Here is an 18,617-nt window from a genome sequence, read left to right as displayed (position 1 = left end):
GCGGAGATCTTCAGATAGATCTGTGTATCTCAGCTACTCTCAATCTCTCAATTCCCTCTCTCAATTCCATCTCTCAATTCCATCTCTCAATTCCCTCTCTCAATTCCCTCTCTCAATTCCCTCTCTCAATTCCCTCTCTCAATTCCCTCTCTCAATTCCCTCTCTCAATTCCCTCTCTCAATTCCCTCTCTCAATTCCCTCTCTCAATTCCCTCTCTCAATTCCCTCTCTCAATTCCCTCTCTCTCAATTCCCTCTCTCTCTCTCTCTATATATATATATATCTCAATATCTCTCTCAATCTCTCTCTCAATCTCTCTCTCAATCTCTCTCTAAATCTCTCTCAATCTCTCTCTCTCTCTCTCTCTCTCTCTCTCTCTCTATCTCTATCTTTATCTCTCTCTCAATCTCTATCGCTCTCTCAATTCTCTCTCTCAATCTCTCTCTCAATCTCTTCCTTCCTCCCCCCCCCCCCCCCCCCCCATCCCGGAGCGCAGGAGAAGCAGAGTTAAACCAAACCTCGGGACTTCGTGTGTTTGTGCACACACAGTCACACACACACACACACACAAAACGCTCTTAAGAGACTCCAACCCGCCTCATGTCCCGGAGAGGAATCCACCCGGGACAACGATAGCTGGGAGAAAACCTTCTCCCCCCCCATCAAAGTTTGTGCTCAATATTCCAGCAGATGCAGTCTCTTTGTGTCTCTAACGTTTATAAGCAGTTCGACTCAAACGCCCCTTTAAATTGTCGAGCAAACGCGGAATCCCGCCCCGTTTAACTTTGTGTCGGAGGTTGGGACTGGGACGTGGACCATGCTGACTGCTGACCTGCACTTTCCCCGCCTGCTGAGTCGCTACCTTACAATGTCTCTCTTGTTTATATTTCAGGTAAGTTGCCATCGGTGACCGTGCATTCCCGAGGACAGATTGCATTTAAACGTTGCTTGCACGCATGTCTCTTGTGTTTATGTTGTGTCCCCTTGTTTAACACGAGTGTCTTTGCCAGCTATCTCAGGGCGAGTTCCAGAAGTCGGGCGGGGAGTCAGTGTTGGAGACCGGGACCGCCAGCTACCGAGAGATCTGTTCGTGTCGACCTCCCCCCTTACCGCCTCCGCCTCCGCCCCCTCCACCGCCCAGGCAAGCGGGCTCTCCAAGTAAGTAGACAAGCCAGCCTCAACTTGCATGGCTATCTGCAGAGTGTACGCGTGTATGTGTATGAGAGTGAGAGAGAGAACCCTGCGCCCCCCAAGCAATGAAGACAGCTGGCTAGGGTGAACCGCCATCTCCTCCCCTCCCCTCCTTCCTGCTAATCCATCCCTAGTGAGGTCAGGAGTTTAATATCAGCCCGCAGTCAAAGTAAACGCTGAACGTGACCGCATTCTCTCTCAATTTGCCACTTCCTCTGACAAAGCCCAGGAGACCTTCTGGGACGAGTCTTGCGTCTTCGCCTTGGCAGTTGTGGTCGTTTCTCGTGACACAACTTGATCATTACCACTGGCCGTCAATAACAACAAAAAAGGCAGCTTTTTGAGCAAAGTTTTCGGTGCGGGGAGATTAAAACAATTCACCTCACAGATGGTTAATCGAACACAGTGCGGTGCCAAATTTTGCAGAATAGGAAACAGTTTTGATGTTTTCTTGATCTTCCAGCTGTTTGGAAAGTTGGGAAAAGTAAACCCCTATGTATTGCTCAAAAAGAAAATAACAAAAAGAGAACATTGTTCACAGTTTGCATTTATCCTTGTATATATATTTTTCAAAACATTCAAAGCAGGGCCATCACTTCACAAGCTAAAAATTTGTGCTGTGAATATTTCAAGATAGGGACCATCTTCGCCACAGGGTGGTGAATTTGAGGAATTCCTTGCCACAGAAGGCTGTGGAGGCTGACAGTGGATATATTTAAGGCAGAGATCGATAAATTCTTGATTAGTACAGGTGTCAGAGGTTATTGGGAGAAGGCAGGAGAATGGGGTTAGGAGGGAGATGGGGGTTAGGATCAGCCATGATTGAATCACAGAGTAGACTTGATGGGCCGAATGGCCTAATTCTGATCCTATCGCTTATGATCTTGCCTCAAATGCCCATTATGATCTTCAAACTGACCATGCACATCAGTGATCATTTCTAAAAATTCCTTTAATATATATTTTGTACAATTCAAAATCTTAATGGAATATATTTTCGTTGGCTAGCATTTTTGCTTCACTGTGTTTTATCGAGTTTTACTGCAAATAGTACCTATGAAGGATGGAGCAACCATTTATTGTGATCAAATTAAAAGTCAGTAATTGTTTTATGATTCTTTTCGAGTGGCAGTCTAAAAGGATTAATTGCAAGAGACTCTGAGCAAATGGTCTCGATATACCAAGATATATGACACTCATAACCTGAAGGCTTCCCTTGCCACCAGTGAATCCCTACATTTTAATTCTGTTTGCCTGTTATACTTTTTGGCAGTTATCCACCATCTTCTGCTTTCTGAGATTTATTATATACACAGTGCAAGGCCAAGCTTTGCGAGTGGTGAACTGCAAGCTGTCATTGAAAGTTCGCCTCTGGCTTCTGACGAGTCAGAATAGATCAAGTCAATGTATGGCCAGACCAAACTGTCTCATTGTGATCGGGAGATTATGCAACTTCAGCCTAATATCAGGTGGTGGGAGTTGGGAATGTTATTTTTCTGATAATGTGGCAGTAAAGGAGATGTAGCAAATATTTTTAAACAAACACGAGATTCAATTTTCACAGGATTAACTAAATGAATATCTTTCCTGGCCGGTTTCTTTTAGTTTTGTAAAAGGTTGTACTCATTAGCATTGGAAAACAAAATGATGCTCTGTAACATGTTGTGAAAGAGTTTGAGAGGTCCACATTATCTTCTACAGTAAACCATGCACTCGGCAGCCCTATTGCAATTGCAAAGCATACTTTGATTATTTTTATCAACCATTATTGCAGAGATGTTGTGTAATAACAACATGACCTCAGAAGGCTGCTTCCCTTGTTTAGTTTACGAAAGGCTTTTAGAAAACATACCTCTTCGGATCATTCACCTCGTTTTGATGAAGAGGCTTGCGTGCCCCCATGATTCCAAGAGTGATGCCGTTGGAAGCACTAGCTTCTGGTAGGGCCACCCATGGCGGTAAGGTCGAGGATGAGGATCCAGACTAAGAACGATCCAACGTACAAGACCTCAACAGCGGACCAGGTGGATGAAGTTATCTTGAACTCAACGGCTGTGAAGGTGGATGAAGGCTGCAACAAATCTATCATCTCCAATTGTCTTGGTTTCCTTGCCATTGGAATTAGTTGATAGATTTGTGAAGGACTGTGTGCTTCTTGGAGTGCAACATCATGTACACGTTAAACAAACACACGCACAGGCGTCTTCATCTGACATTGGAACGTAGACCATCGACCTCGAGGGATAGCCATGACGAGAAAACAGACAATCTATTAACTCTTGTATGAAGCTATTAGTATACTACATTGACCTGAAATGCAAACCAAAGGGAGAAAATTATTTTCAGTCATGTAAACATGCTACATTTGTAGAGAACCCAACAAAGATATATTCTGAGTCAAATATTTTATTCCTTTACACTTCAAAAGGTGTCTTTCTTACACACTTTAATTGGGTATTTAAACTCATATTTAAGCATTACAAAAGATTTAGAAATGTAGATTATCTTACTGGTGAAAGTTTGTAGATGCTTGCAATCTTTGAGATACTTACAGTAAGTAATTATGATCCAAAATAAAGAGAATGAGATGTGAGGTACATCTCAAAAAGTTGGATACACGATTATAGATTTTGTAAAAAGCTTTTCATGGCTATTGGATTGGACTTGTGTTTTAATCTTTAAATTGTATTACGAATTGTGAAAATATGGCCAGCTGTTAATAGTGAAAAATGGGTGTGTGTTCCTATGAAGGAGCAAGGTGCATTTTCAAGTCAACCTCATCTTGTTGAGACATATGTTGTCATTGCTACTGAAGGAAGCCCTTTATCAATTTCTGATAACATAGCACACTCGCCCTCTCCTCCCTCAATCTGGATAAAGTATGTTTCATTTGTTATTCATGAGGTGTTACGATGTGGATTCTGGCTAACTGATAAAGTGTGCTATATACGTTCAAACCTACTCTCTCATCCTTTTCTCCGGCTATTTAGCTTAATGTTCCCATTGCGGGGTATAGACATTCTTTGCATGGAGATTCTGCAAATTAATTTTGCTGATGTGGTAAACCGAAACTCTTCAATGTCTATTCCACAGCTAATGTCCTCTCTTTCTTCCTGTTTCAAGATCTATTTATGGAGCTTTTACTGTGCCTTAATTCATGCTGTATTTGATTCTGCAATTAGTTTTCCTTCTTTTGAATGCGGCAAGATGCTTGTACTAATTTCATTGCTCGGTGAGGCAGTGGGAAGTTCAATGGAGCAGTTTAGTTTAATTTAGAGATGCAATGTGGAAACGGGCTCTTCGGCCAATCGAGTCCACGCCGACCAGCGATCCCCGCACGCTAACGCTATCCTGTACACAATAGGGACAGTTATACCAAGCCAATTAACCTACAAACCTGTACATCTTTGGACTGTGCGAGGAAACTGGAGCACCCAGAACAAGCTCGCGTAGTCACTGGGAGAATGTACAAAAACTGTACGGACGGTGCCCGTAGTCATGATCGAACCCATAGAGTCATAGTGATACAGTGTGGAAACAGGCCCTTCGGCCCAACTTGCCCACACCGGCCAACATGTCCCAGCTACATTAGTCCCACCTGACTGCATTTGGTCCATATCCCTCCAAACCTGTCCTATCCATGTACCTGTCTAACTGTTTCTTAAATGTTGGGCTACTTCCTGCCTCAACTACCTCTTCAGGCAGCTTGTTCCATACACACACCTCCATTTCTGTGAAAAAGTTACCCCTCAGATTCTTATTAAATCTTTTCCCCTTCACCTTAAATCTATGTCCTCTGGTCCTCGATTCACCTACTCTGGGCATCTACCCAATCTATTCCTCTTACAATTTTATACACCTCAATAAGATCACCCCTCATCCTCCTGCGCTCCAAGGAATAGACCCAGCATACTTATCCTCTCCCTATAGCTCAGATCCTCTAGCCCTGGCAACATCCTTGTAAATCTTCTCTCTACCCATTCCAGCTTGACAACTTATTTTCTATAACATGGTGCCCAGAACTGAACACGATACTCTAAATGCAGCCTAACCAATGTCTTGTACAACTGCAACATGACCTCTCAACTTCTCTACTCGATACGCTGACTGGTGACGGCCAATGTGCCAAATGCCTTTTTGACCACCCTATCTGCCTGCGACTCTACCTTCAAGGAACCATGCACCTGCTCTCCTAGATCCCTCTGCTCTATAACACTACAATATTATGCTGATGGGGAAAAAAAATCACATTTTCTACCGTATGTTATAAAAGGACTCTGATTTATTCTCGGTGCTTCATGATTTGAGAATTGGACCTTGGTTTAGGACAGACTGACCGCATGTAAGTGAGTTTAACATGGCTCTGATGAGGAATTAGATTTGTATCAAGAAGATGTACGTTGAATTACCTAAAGCAAAGGAAGCAGGATTTAAATGTTCTTGAGCAGCTGAATTTGATTTGTGTCAGTTATCTTTCATTTGGTACGAAGTGCAACACTTAGTGAAATTGTTAATACTGCAGAAACTCTGGTTCAGTTTCATGGTTAAAGAATTGTGTTTATTTATAACATGAGCAACGGATATGAACCAGAGCAATACAATTCATGCTTGCTGCAGCCATTAGATGCACAGCCACAACACTAATAAGTATGCAGTAAATTATTCTAAGTAAACTAGACCATGTGGGTGCAAAACCAATGTACATAGAACATCCAGAGGAGTGAAGTCCATGTGGTTCAGTAGGATTGTGCAGGGAGGTCCAAATCCTAATGCTTGATGAGAAGAACCTGGAGGTGACAGATCTTGGGCTCCTGTATCACTTTCTCTGTGGTAGCACAGTGAAGAGAGTATGGACGATTGTGATCATCATTCCCATATTTCTACTTTACATTTAGTAAACTTCACAAGGAATGCAGTCTGAGAGGGTTGACTATGAGAGCATCGTCTCATTACTCTGGGGGGAAAAAAATCAAAATGCATCCACGTTTCAGTTTTAAAAAGTGGAGTTCAGAATTAATTTGATCTCCAGTAGGCTTTTGGTACATGGTAATAATTGCTGCAAGATTCAGATGAGTCTCAAGCAGCAGTTATGATTGAATGTACTCGAGCTTGGAGCTGAATTTAAACCAGCAATCACTTCAAACATGTAATGCCTGTGAAGCTGATTTTTTCCCCTTGTTTCCACTGAGGGACACCAGATGATCCTGCCATTTCTTATCAGAATTTAAAATATTTCCATGTCAGATTTGATCAGCCAATATCCAAACCCTTCACTCTGATCTTGTTCTCAAGCCACTGTTTTTTGTTTAACATTAGCCAGGACTGAAGCTCCGATGGGCTCGTGTTTCTAGCATCTTAGCCCGGCAACAGAAAGGATAAAATAAGATCATTCATAGCGTATGGTGTGAACACCTCAATAATTTTAGGGAGGCACAGCGGCAGAATTGCTGCCTCACAGCGCCAGAGACCCGAGTTCGATGCTGACCATGGATGCTGTCTGTACGGAGTTTGTATGTTCTCCCCGTGACCGCGTGGGACTTCTCCGGGTGCTCCATTCTCCTCCCACGTTCCAAAGAGGTGCATGTTTGTAGGTTGATTGGTGACTGGAAATTGTCTCTTGTGTCTAGGATAGAACTAGTGTACGGGTTCGAACTTGGTGGGCTGAAGGGACTGTTTCCACACTGTGTCTCTAACTAAACTAAATTAAGGATTTTATTTTCCCCCACTCATTAAAGAGAAGTGCCTGCTTAAGGTGGTAAATGCCATATAACAAAGTCCTGCTATTAAATAGTTATGCAGAGCTACTGCTATGCAATATGGAAGCGTCCTACCTCGTCTTAAGGATTAATATAATGGCTGTACTGCAATGTGAGGGTTCACATTATGTTGAACTCAATAATAATCTCGTATCGCACCAGTGGTTCAACATGCTAAGGATCCATAAAGTACAATTAGTGTGCAGTTTGTTCCAGTTCTGTTGCTCAAAGCTGAGCTTGCTCAGTTTTGGAGCAGTTGAAGGCACGAGGGTAATCTTAATGTGTGGAATCTATTGCCTTCCCATTGTCGATGCGTTAAAATGACACTGCAGAATGAGATGCCTGTCAGCACAGAGGAGGTGTACTGTGATCCTCACGGAGTAAGACCTCCCCATGCTCAAGTGATGTTCAGTTTCAGCTCCACCGCTCAGTATTTCATGTCAAGTCAGGATTTTGTCATCAGGACAAGTGAAAAAACGCACGGTATTTTTTTTTTCGGGGGAGAGGATTTTCAAAAGCAAGAGGGAAGATACTTAAGGTTCAAGGGAAGAGATTTAAGTGGGACCCTTAAGCATCTTTTTTAAATCAGAAGGTAGTCTATATGTGGAATGAGTTGTCAGAGGAAGCGCTTGTCTGAGTTAAATTCCATCTGCCTTTCCAATGCCTATTTTATACCAGTTGATTGAAATTCTGTTGTAGCCTTAGATAACTTCCTTCACTGTTCACCGCAGTGGCAATTTTGGTATAATCTGCAAACTTACCGCTATGCCATCTACAATGTCATCTGACTCGTTGGTATAATTAATCCTGAACTTTCTGTGGGTGCTGAAATTATCAATTTGAGCACCCCCCCCCCCCACCCCACCCTGACCTGTATCCACCTATCACTTGCCAGACTTTCTTAGGCCTCAATCGCTCTTCCAGCTTTCTTCCACCTCCCCTCCCCACTCCCATTGACAATCAGTGTGAAGAAGGGTCCCAACACAAAATGTCACCTATCCATGTCCTCCCGAGATGCTACCTGACCTGCTGATCCAGCACTTCATGTCTTTTTTATCCATTTGTTCTGCCGCTGTGTTGGACATGAAATTCAACATATATTTCCTAACATTTACATTGAGGAATAGGCTCTCATCTCCTGCACCAGATCACACCTGATTCTGGATCTGAACCTCACTAGCAATTGGAGGCTGAGGGAGTGATCAAACAAGCCAGTAGATAATAAAGCAAAGTGGATGATGAATTCCCTCCCCCCCCCCCCCCCTCCCCCCCAAAAAAACAAGTAAATAACTTAATTATTTCTTCATATTCTTGTTTCGGTTAGTTTTTTTTTTAAACTTTATTTAATTGTTCCACTTTTAAGAGTTCTTAAACATTGACAGCTGGCAGAGCTGGGCCAGGTCACCAGCAGCTGTCTAGGAGTAGGGTTTTCAACTTCATGCCCTTCAACGAGTTGCTGAGCAGCTTGTAGAGCATCAAATGTAACACTAACCCATCCGCGGCTGACTTTGCGGGCCGGTACCTCAGCCCCCTGAGGCCGACCTCTGTTGGTCTGGCAAGATGGATAATCCAGAAAGTTGAAGATAGACACAAAATGCTGAAGTAACTCAGTGGGTCAGGCAGCCTCTCTGGAGAAAAGGAATGGGTGACGTTTCTTGGTTGAGACCCTTCTTCAGACCAAGAACCAGAGGAGAGGGAGGCAGAGATGGGTGAGGTGTGAAAACAGCAGATCAAAGCAGACAGTGGTCAAGGAAATGTTAAATGGTTCATTGTTAGCTGGGGGGAAGGTGACAATGAGGCATACAATCAGGAAAATGAATCCGGAGGATAGTGAAACGTGTTTGAGAACTAGGGTGGGGGTTGGATGGAGAGAGAGGGAAAGCAAAGGTTATTTGAAGTTAGAGAAATCAATATTCATACCGCTGGGTTGTAAGCTGCCCAAGTGAAATATGAGGTGCTGTTCCTCCAATTTATGGTGGGGCTCCAGAAATGCTCTGGAACCAAGGGTGCCGGAAAATCAGTGGTGGACCTGTGTACTGTATATATAATATTTTTGGAATTAAAAAGTTGTTGATGATACTGACGCTAAAGTATAGCCAGGTGATGAACAGAGAGACAATAAGTGTGTGCATATTCATGGTGACAAATAAGATTATGGATTTTGAGAAGGAAAATAGAGAAAACAAATTTAATTAGGGTGAAGAATTGAAGAACCCATTGCCACTTGTTATGCAAGACCTTGAAGGATACGGATGTGGACACGGGATTAGTAAAAATGGGCAAAAAGACCAGTGTGGGCATCGTGGGCTCAAGGGACCACTCCTGTGCTGTTCAACTCGAACTCTATAAACAAATAACAGAAAACAGTAAATACAGGAGATCGGAGTTTGCAGGTTCTTGTGAGCGTGCGGGGTTCAGTGCTCGGTTTTCCTTCCACATCCCAAAGATATGCGGCTTTGTAGATTGATTAGCTTGTTTATAGATTAATTAGACACACAGGATTGCCCCTAATGTATAGGGAGCGTATGAGAAAGTGGAATAATGTAGAACTAGTGTGAATGAGTGACTGATGGTCGGCATGGACCCAGTGGGCTGAAGGGCCTGTTTCCATGCTGTATCTCTAAAACTAAAACGGGATTACTACGAGGAAATGGACAGAATGATTAATTGATTTTGTGAGCCAAAACAAATTTTGAATTTTTAAGAAGATTTATGTTATTACTTCAAGCAGTTAAAATGTATGGACATAAACAGGGGAAAGAAAGGATATAGTTTCGGTGTTGGCTTTTATGATTTAAAGGCATTTGCACAAGTCTAGGTCTTGAAGAAAGACTGTTATGTGGCCGAATGAAAATTATAGTAACAGGAAATAAGAAATCTTTCTTCAGAATGGAAGGCAATATTCGCAACGATATAAAAGGAAGGGGATTTTGATCAGGTAATTAATCGCTTATTGCAAAGTTTCAAGTCCGTGAGCCATAACACAGCTAATAATATATGATGATGAAGACTGGTTAATTTAACAAAGTAAGATATTCCAACCGTGTAGACTACTAATGAGGCTATATTTGGGATATTGTCTTAAGAGTTGCCAAGGAATGGGATTGCATTCTTTTTGTGGGACAATTAAACGTAGTCTTTGACACTAATGTCCAGTCAGAACTCTCACAAAAAAAATTAGCTAAATTCCAGTTCAAAACAGCATTGATGATCTTTATAAAGAAAACGAATTTCGGAAGGTCCTTCTGCAGTTGTACAGGGCCCTAGTGAGACCGCACCTGAAATACTGTGCAGTTTTGGTCTCCAAATTTGAGGAAGGATATTCTTGCTATTGAGGGTGTGCAGCGTAGGTTTACTAGGTTAATTCCTGGAATGGCGGGACTGTCATATGTTGAAAGACTGGAGCGATTAGGCTTGTATACACTGGAATTTAGATGGATGAGAGGGGATTTTATCGAAACGTATAAGATTATTAAGGGGTTGGACACGTTAGAGGCAGGAAACATGTTCCTAATGTTGGGGGAGTCCAGAACAAGGGGCCACAGTTTAAGAATAAGGGGTAGGCCATTTAGAACGGAGATGAGGAAAAACTTTTTCAGTCAGTGTTGTGAATCTGTGGAATTCTCTGCCTCGGAAGGCAATGGAGGCCAATTCTCTGAATGCCTTCAAGAGAGAGCTAAATAGAACTCTTAAGGATAGCGGAGTCAGGGGGTATGGGGAGAAGGCAGGAACGGGGTACTGATTGAGAATGATGAGCCATGATCACATTGAATGGTGGTGCTGGCTCGAATGGCCGAATGGCCTACTCCTGCACCTATTGTCTATTGTCTATAAATGCGACCAATATATTCCTGATGAGATCTTGCCCAGTTTTATGCATGAAAATCGGTATGGATATAGTGGGCTTCAGGGCCCACTTCTGCCAATTTAGTGCAAAGCATTCAGAGAGAAATGGTATCCGGAAATAATGGAGAATTTTTAGATTTAGATTTAGAGATACAGCGCAGAAACAGGCCCTTCGGCCCACCGAATCAGCGCCGCCCAACGATCCCCGCAAATTAACACTATCCTACACACACTAGGGACAATTTTTACCCAGTCAATTAACCTACATACCTGTACGTCTTTGGAGTGTGGGAGGAAACCGAAGATCTTGGAGAAAACCCACGCAGGTCACGGGGAGAACGTACAAACTCCGTACCCACGGCGCCCGTAGTCAGGATCACACCTGAGTCTCCGGCGCTGCATTCGCTGTAAGGCAGCAACTCTACCGCTGCGGCAATTTGTAGCTACCTTTTAAAGGAATTGGAGCAAGGATTCACATGCATGTTATATTCAGCCCAGGTGGCCCTGAGCAGCAGGATTCAAGAGATTCTATGACCACTCCTGGGCAATTGTACTGTGGATTTTAGTTTTTAGCTTAGCGAGTCATTTTGTTTGCACAAGGAGATTTTATTTTGCGGGCTTCTCTGGAAATATTTGTTCTGTCTGGGAGTCCCTGTTACCCCATACCGCCAACATTTACTCTCTCCATGGTGCTGGCTGTGGTAGAATATCTCTGCAGTAGCTGCCCTCTTCCACCTGCTACTCTCTAGGTTGTCTTGACTCAGGGTCTCCAAGTCCGCCTTCCACTGACATCAGCCAATGTCTTAGGTCTGCAAGGTTCTTCGGGGATGCAGCACACAGTGATGAAATCTCTGCGTCTGCTCGTATTGTCGAGGGCCACCAGAAGGTTGCAAAATCTTACCCTCAGGAGACCAGTGACCTCTTTACCAGTAGTGGCACTTGCATAGCTCGCATAGCTGCAGTCAGCTGCTGTCAATGGAGAGCACAAGGAAATGCGAGAGTAGAGTTTCACCTCCAGTTTAAATTCCATTTGGAACATTTTGGAGGACCAAGAACCAAGAGACTTTACATTTTTCAATAATTCAAATGTCATTTAAATAAAATAATTGGATGTAAGCTTCTTATTTGCCTCTCATGAATTTGGCTAGGCTCCTATTTTCACTTCTATGATCAATTTTACTTTTTAACATATGCTTCCTGTGTTTTAACAAGCAGAACAGACATTTTCAGTATTTTGGTTCTAATAGCTTGATTAATGGTTTTCGGAAAAAAATATTTCCATCAGTCTCTTCAACATAGAAAATAGATATGCTGTATCCCAAACAAATGCAATATATACTACACAAGAACTTACCATTACATTTAGATGTGTGGGATGAGTTGGTTCATAAGAGACCTAATATTGCTGCCATAATTTGTATGTGTAACATATTTTAGGTGGCCTTTTCACGCATGAATGTTGTGAAAAGCAATTGTTTTTTTCTACCAATTGCTTGGTTGAATCTACTGGATTGTAAAATATGAATTTTATTATTTTTTATATGAAATTTTGAAAGTAAATATTTTATGACTAGAGGTAGGTAATAAAATAAATCATATGCAAGATGTACATATCCCATAAGCTTATCATAAATAAGTTACCATTTTAAAATATAGTTTTCAGGTATGCATCATTCTGAAGAAACATTCATTGATCATCAATCTTTATGGACAGTTCTGATGAAATATTCCTTCCTCTCCCAAGGTGCTACATGATCTGTTGAAAATTCCCCGCATTCTGTCTTATTTCAAATTTTCAGCACCTGGTTTATTAATCTTTGGATGCTTCTTTGTAGTTATGTTTGCGTATTATAGACAATAGGTGCAGGAGGAGGCCATTCGGCCCTTCGAGCCAGCACCGCCATTCAATGTGATCATGGCTGATCATGGCTGATCATTCTCAATCAGTACCCCGTTCCTGCCTTCTCCCCATATCCAGCTCTCTCTTGAATGCATTCAGAGAATTGGCCTCCACTGCCTTCTGTGGCAGAGAATTCCACAGATTCACAACTCTCTGACTGAAAAAGTTTTTCCTCATCTCAGTTCTAAATGGCCTACCCCTTATTCTTAAACTGTGGCCCCTTGTTCTGGACTCCCCCAACATTGGGAACATGTTTCCTGCCTCTAACGTGTCCAGCCCCTTAATAATCTTATACGTTTCGATAAGATCCTTCTAAATAGATTCACCTTCAGTACCAGCTAAGAATCGGACAAAATTACAATTCAGCTTCAGCTTTGGACACCTGCACAAGTAAGAGTTGTTAGTGGGTTTAAAATTAGGTAGGTGATCAATCACACTGACACCGATGGCAATGCAAGCTATCGGGTGAATAAATGTTATCGACATTCAGCCTCTGCATTCAATGATTCATTTCAATGATACTTTATTGTCACATGTACCGAGGTGCAGTGAAATTCTTTGTTTTTGCATGCAGTCCGGTAACATCATAAAGCAGACTACACCTAGGCAGTACACAAAAAAATCGTCATGTTCCTGACGTCGATAACATTATAAAAAGTGGCCCCCCTGCCGGGTCCCCTCTTCAATGATGGCAGCCCCTCACCAGGTCCTCCCCTTCGTTCTCCTCCTACCCCCCCCCCCCCCCCCCCCATCCCCCATGCCGCACTGGGTTGTCAAAACATGACGTAAATATTTTCAATATCTGAATATTTTACAAAAATGCCAGAGATGATTGGAGAAGAGAAACAGTTAACTCTAGAATACCGAGTTGCACTGATATTTGACGACATTGGCGCCAAAACCTGGCAACTCTCGCAAATTGTCTGCATGGACTATTTCTATACACAATGTACAATGTAGGATTATGCTTATGCATCGTAATACTTTGAACTATATGTAAAAAAAGAATTTCACTACCTCGCTGCATGTGAAAATAATGCATTGACCATAACTGTAATGTAAGTGATTTTAAACTTACGTCATGAAATAGAAGCATTATGTCTAAACTTGGGACAAATTATTATTATTATTATTACATAATGACAAGTGTTAGGTCGCAACCAGTATCCTGATGCCTGAATTAATATATTAAGATGATCCTACATCAACACTTCCTCAGTTTACAGCCGTGATATACACCAATGCTAATCTAATTATAGTAAAGGAGCACCATGAAACACTTTTGCGCAGCCTAATGGGGAACAATTCATGGCTTTTAGGAAGGAGATGAGGAGACATTTCTTTAGCCAGAGAGTGGTGAATTTGAGGGAATTCTTTGCCACTGAAGGATGTGAAGGCCGGGTCAGTGAATATTTTTGTAAGGCAGAGATAGATAGATTCTTGATTAGTGCGGGTGTCAGAGGTTATGGGGAGAATGCAGGAGAATGGGGTTAGGAGGGAGAGATATATCAGCCATGATTGAATGGTGTGGACTTGATGGGCCGAATGGCCTAATTCTACTCCTATCACTTATGACCTTCTGCTATCTTGGTAGATTGTGTAACTTTGCCCTCAAATGTTGCGAGCTGGGGGGGATATGATGCTCACTGAACTCCTTGCTTATTGGAGCATAGTTAATAGAATAGTAAATTCATTGCATAAAAATAAATTCTGTGTTTTTCTTCTTTTCCATTACAGCTGTAAAACCAATTGATTATCCCCCATTAAAGCCCTGGTGGACAGACATGGTCATTTTAATTGCAGTGGGTTGTGGAACGCTTGCCTTCCTGGTGGTGGTTGTTATTATCTGCTACAAAGCAATAAAAAGGTAGGTTTAAACTTTTCATGCATTGTGGAAAAACTTGTATGTATTTCATTGCAAGTTATTGTAGAAATTTGTCTTGTTCATTTGCTGTGGTAACAGGGAAGTCAATTCTAGATTAAAAAAACAAAATGAAAACTGTATTAGACAATAATTACTTAGTTAAAACTGATACAGAGTGGGTTTTACAGTTGTTCGAATGCAAGTGACCCTTGTGTTATGGGCATTCGGGCAACAGAAACTCGCCCTTAAGGGACTATCAAATATGAATAAAATGGTGAACAGGGATTTTAAAATTTAAAAAAAAATGTATCTGCATGCTTTGGAGATCAAAAAAGCAAAGCAGATTTTAACACCCTGAACTGTAAAATTGCTGTTATCTCTGTTTGAATCCAGCTTTCTTATGTATGCATATGTATTGCATGTGTTTACTGAGTTATTCATTGTGGTGAGTTCTAGTAGCGGGTGTTTATTGGCTATTAATGTATTTTATTGATTTGAAGCATTTTGAGAATAAACCTAAATAAAAACCAATAAGGAAAACAATATCCTAGTTCATGCTATTCCTAGCCTACATGCCATCGTGTGATTCCTATAGCTGAAATAATCTTTTACAATCTACGTAAACGGAACACCTTATTACTGCAGAAGATAGACAAAAAATGCTGGAGTAACTCAGTGAGTCAGACAGCATTGAAACATATAAGATAATTAGGGGATTAGACCTATTAGAGGCAGGAAACATGTTCCCAATGTTGGGGGAGTCCAGAACAAGGGGCCACAGTTTAAGAATAAGGGGTAGGCCATTTAGAACGGAGATGAGGAAGAACTTTTTCAGTCAGAGAGTGGTGAAGGTGTGGAATTCTCTGCCTCAGAAGGCAGTGGAGGCCAGTTCGTTGGATGCTTTCAAGAGAGAGCTGGATAGAGCTCTTAAGGATAGCGGAGTGAGGGGGTATGGGGAGAAGGCAGGAACGGGGTACTGATTGAGAGTGATCAGCCATGATCGCATTGAATGGCGGTGCTGGCTCGAAGGGCTGAATGGCCTACTCCTGCACCTATTGTCTATTGTCTATTGTCTATCTCTGAAGAAAAGGAATAGGTGATGTTTCGGGTCGAGACCCTTCAGACATCACCTATTTATTTTCTCCAGGGATGCTGTCTGACCCGCTAAGTTACTCCAGCTGTTTGTGTCTATCTTCTGTGTGAACCAGCATCTGCAATTCCTTTCCCCACACCTTATTGCAGCAGTTACCCCATGCATTAGAGAAATTCTCAAGCAGTGACGGTCTCAGGTGATGTACTTCTAAGGCTTCGCCCCAGAACACTCTGATGGCTTTTTAATAGCTGGGGCGGTAAGGTCTATACTGTTCACATTTTCTCTCTTCAGTATGGGCAGCTGAACCAAAATCAAGAAAGGACAAGAAATAAGGACATCAAGGACTGATATCTTCCATGGTGCATCTTATAAAGATTTTAAAGGGCAAATAATCCATTTTTGAAAGCGACAGTGTTGATAGCAAAACAATCATATACATTTATGAAGAGAAACATAGAAAATAGGTGCAGGAGCAGGCCATTCAGCCCTTCGAGCCAGCACCGCCATTCAATATGATCATGGCTGATCATCCAAAATCAGTACCCCATTCCTGGTTTCTCCCCATATCAGAAAACAGGACGGGGGCATCGAATAGAATTATTAATGCATTGGCTGTTCAGCTGCAGTAGGGAATACCCACCTGTGACCTAACCAGGATAAAAACTGATTGTGTAAGATTGCACCCAAATCTATAATGAATTACTTATAATGGATTTTACTGAGCTAGAGAAGAATAATGTAAGGGTCAGTGTTTCTAATCGACGATTAATTAGCACAGTGCAAGTTATTTTGATTACTGGTTAGTTTAGAAGATAGACACAAAATGCTGGAGTAACTCAGCGGGACAGGCAACATCTCTGGAGGGAAGGAATGGGTGACGTTTCGGGTCAAAACTCTTTTGGTTTTGCCATTGTTATGACAAAAGGAAAATGTAGATTGTTCATCAGTTTCTGGTAGGCCTTCGTTCCATTTCTGCCATTTGTTATTCTCAGAATAAAATGCGGAAGGTGCTTGTCACTGTTCAGTCATATATCTGGGAAAGATATAGTACTACGTGTTGACTGTGCCACTTTATGCCCTTCCTCTTTAATTAAGTCTATTAATGGGAAAGGAATGAATGCTGGTAACCTTGACAGAAATTGATCGACTGATCAATCAGTCCGTTTCTCGGTGTGTTGGAAGGGAACATTGCAGGATATTGAATCAAATCTTGTTCTTCTTTCTTTGCTTTTGATGAGCTATGTTCTGCCTTGCATTGTTATATTATTGCAACAAGATGCAAGTGTCGACCACATCTCTGATAGATCCAGCTTGTTGCTTATTCTTGACAAAATAATGTGCCTTGAGGCTTAACGGCAGCAAATGGAAGTATTCTGTTCTCAGCGTGAAGAAGATACGCACATTTCTTTGCTTGCATTCATGCAGAGACGCAAACTTTTTTTTTGGAGGAATTTTGTCCTTCAATTGATGCTTGGGAGAGGGGAGCAGAGGGAATGACCGGGCTGAAAATGGTCCTTGATTATGCTGGCCACTTTCCCAAACAGTGTGATGTGTAGATAGAGTAAATGGGAGGAAACAGGTCTGTGTGATGGACCGGGCTACATCCACAACTCTTCAATTACTTACAATCTTGGGCAGTTTGGAGACTAAATGGGGCCGCAAAAAAAGAGGAAATGAAGAAAGCATAGCTGGAAATGTGAAACCGAACTAAAAGTATCTAAGGCTTAAAGCATAAGGAGACAGCATTCATAAAAGTGTAACATCAAGGAACCCTGGTAAACCTGAGGTCAATGGGGATCAAGGGGCAAACACTGCAGTGATTGGAGCCATACCTCCTATAAAGGAGGATGACTACGTTTATTGAAGGTCAATAATCCCAGTCCTTGGATAACACTGCAGGAATTCTGAGCAGTATCCTAGGACCAACCATCAATGAGACTGAGGAAGTGATAACCAAAGATGATAACAGTTTTGGTGCAGCTAAAACAGTTCAATTCACATCCAAGAGAAAGGGCGGTGTAGAAATTGATGCAATTGGGATCGAATTTAAGAGTGAATTTAGCTTAGTCTAAAGAAGGCAATACATTGAATCAGAAGTAGGGCATTAGGGCATTATAGTGGCACAGCCATAGAGTTGCTGCCTTACAGCATCAGAGACCCAAGATTCTTGATTAGTAAGGGTGTCAGGGGTTGTGGGGAGAAGGCAGGAGAATAGGGTTGGGAGGGAAAGATAGGTCAGCCGTGATTGAATAGCAGAGTAGACTTGATGGGCCGAATGGCCTAATTCTGCTTCCATCAGCACCTACCAAACCCGTGACTTCTACCACCACCAAGGACAACAAGAGTAGCAGAGGTATGAAGACATCCGTTGGTTCCCCTCCAAGTTGCACATCAGCCCGATTTGGAAAAATATCATCAATCCTTCATCACAGGGTTTATATCCTGGAGCCTGTAAATTCATTGCACTGTGGGAGTAAGTTCACCAGAGGTCCTGCAGTGGTTCAGGGAGCCAGCAATTCTCAAGAGTGATTAGTGATGAGCAATAAATACTAGCCTTACCAGTGATACCCAGATTCTGGTAAGAACAAATCCAGCCTGAGGGACCAAAGAGCCTACTTTTCATAAGTTCTTGGGTAGAAAATTACAAAGATTCTTTGGTCTCTTGAGTGAAGAAATTTCTCTTACTCTGACTCGAAGGCAGATCTCTTATTTTGAGACTGTGGCATTGTAAAGGGCAATATAAGGCAATGTTTAGGAACATCTCCATCCAAGACTGCAAGAGATTGCGGAGAGTTGTTGACCAACCTCCAGACCAACCTCCCTTCCATTGCCTCCATCTACACTGATGGAAAAGCCACCAACATAATTAAGGACCAGTCACACACCAGTCACTCCCTCTTCTCCCTTCTCACAGCAAGAGGTACAGAGGTTTGCAAATGCATACCTCCAGATTCAGGGACAGTGTCTT

General features: G+C 42.1%; 1 protein-coding gene across 3 annotated transcripts in view; it reads left to right on the top strand.

Annotated features, from left to right (window-relative positions):
- The first annotated feature begins 524 nt into the window (after window positions 1–524).
- Window positions 525–18,617, top strand: part of prima1 (proline rich membrane anchor 1) — a 91,546-nt gene continuing 73,453 nt past the window's right edge. For all 3 annotated transcript variants that reach the window (XR_013547752.1, XM_078406805.1, XM_078406804.1), the window contains exons 1-3: window positions 525–891; window positions 1,010–1,157; window positions 14,430–14,559. Coding sequence is in view for 2 of the 3 variants with exons in the window: in XM_078406805.1 (XP_078262931.1) it covers window positions 817–891; window positions 1,010–1,157; window positions 14,430–14,559 (353 nt within the window). In the remaining variant the exon portion in view is untranslated. The remainder of the gene's footprint in view (window positions 892–1,009; window positions 1,158–14,429; window positions 14,560–18,617) is intronic.

Source organism: Rhinoraja longicauda, chromosome 10 (genome assembly GCF_053455715.1).
Source record: "Rhinoraja longicauda isolate Sanriku21f chromosome 10, sRhiLon1.1, whole genome shotgun sequence".
NCBI lineage: Eukaryota > Metazoa > Chordata > Chondrichthyes > Rajiformes > Arhynchobatidae > Rhinoraja > Rhinoraja longicauda.
This window is presented reverse-complemented; position numbering and strand designations above follow the sequence as displayed.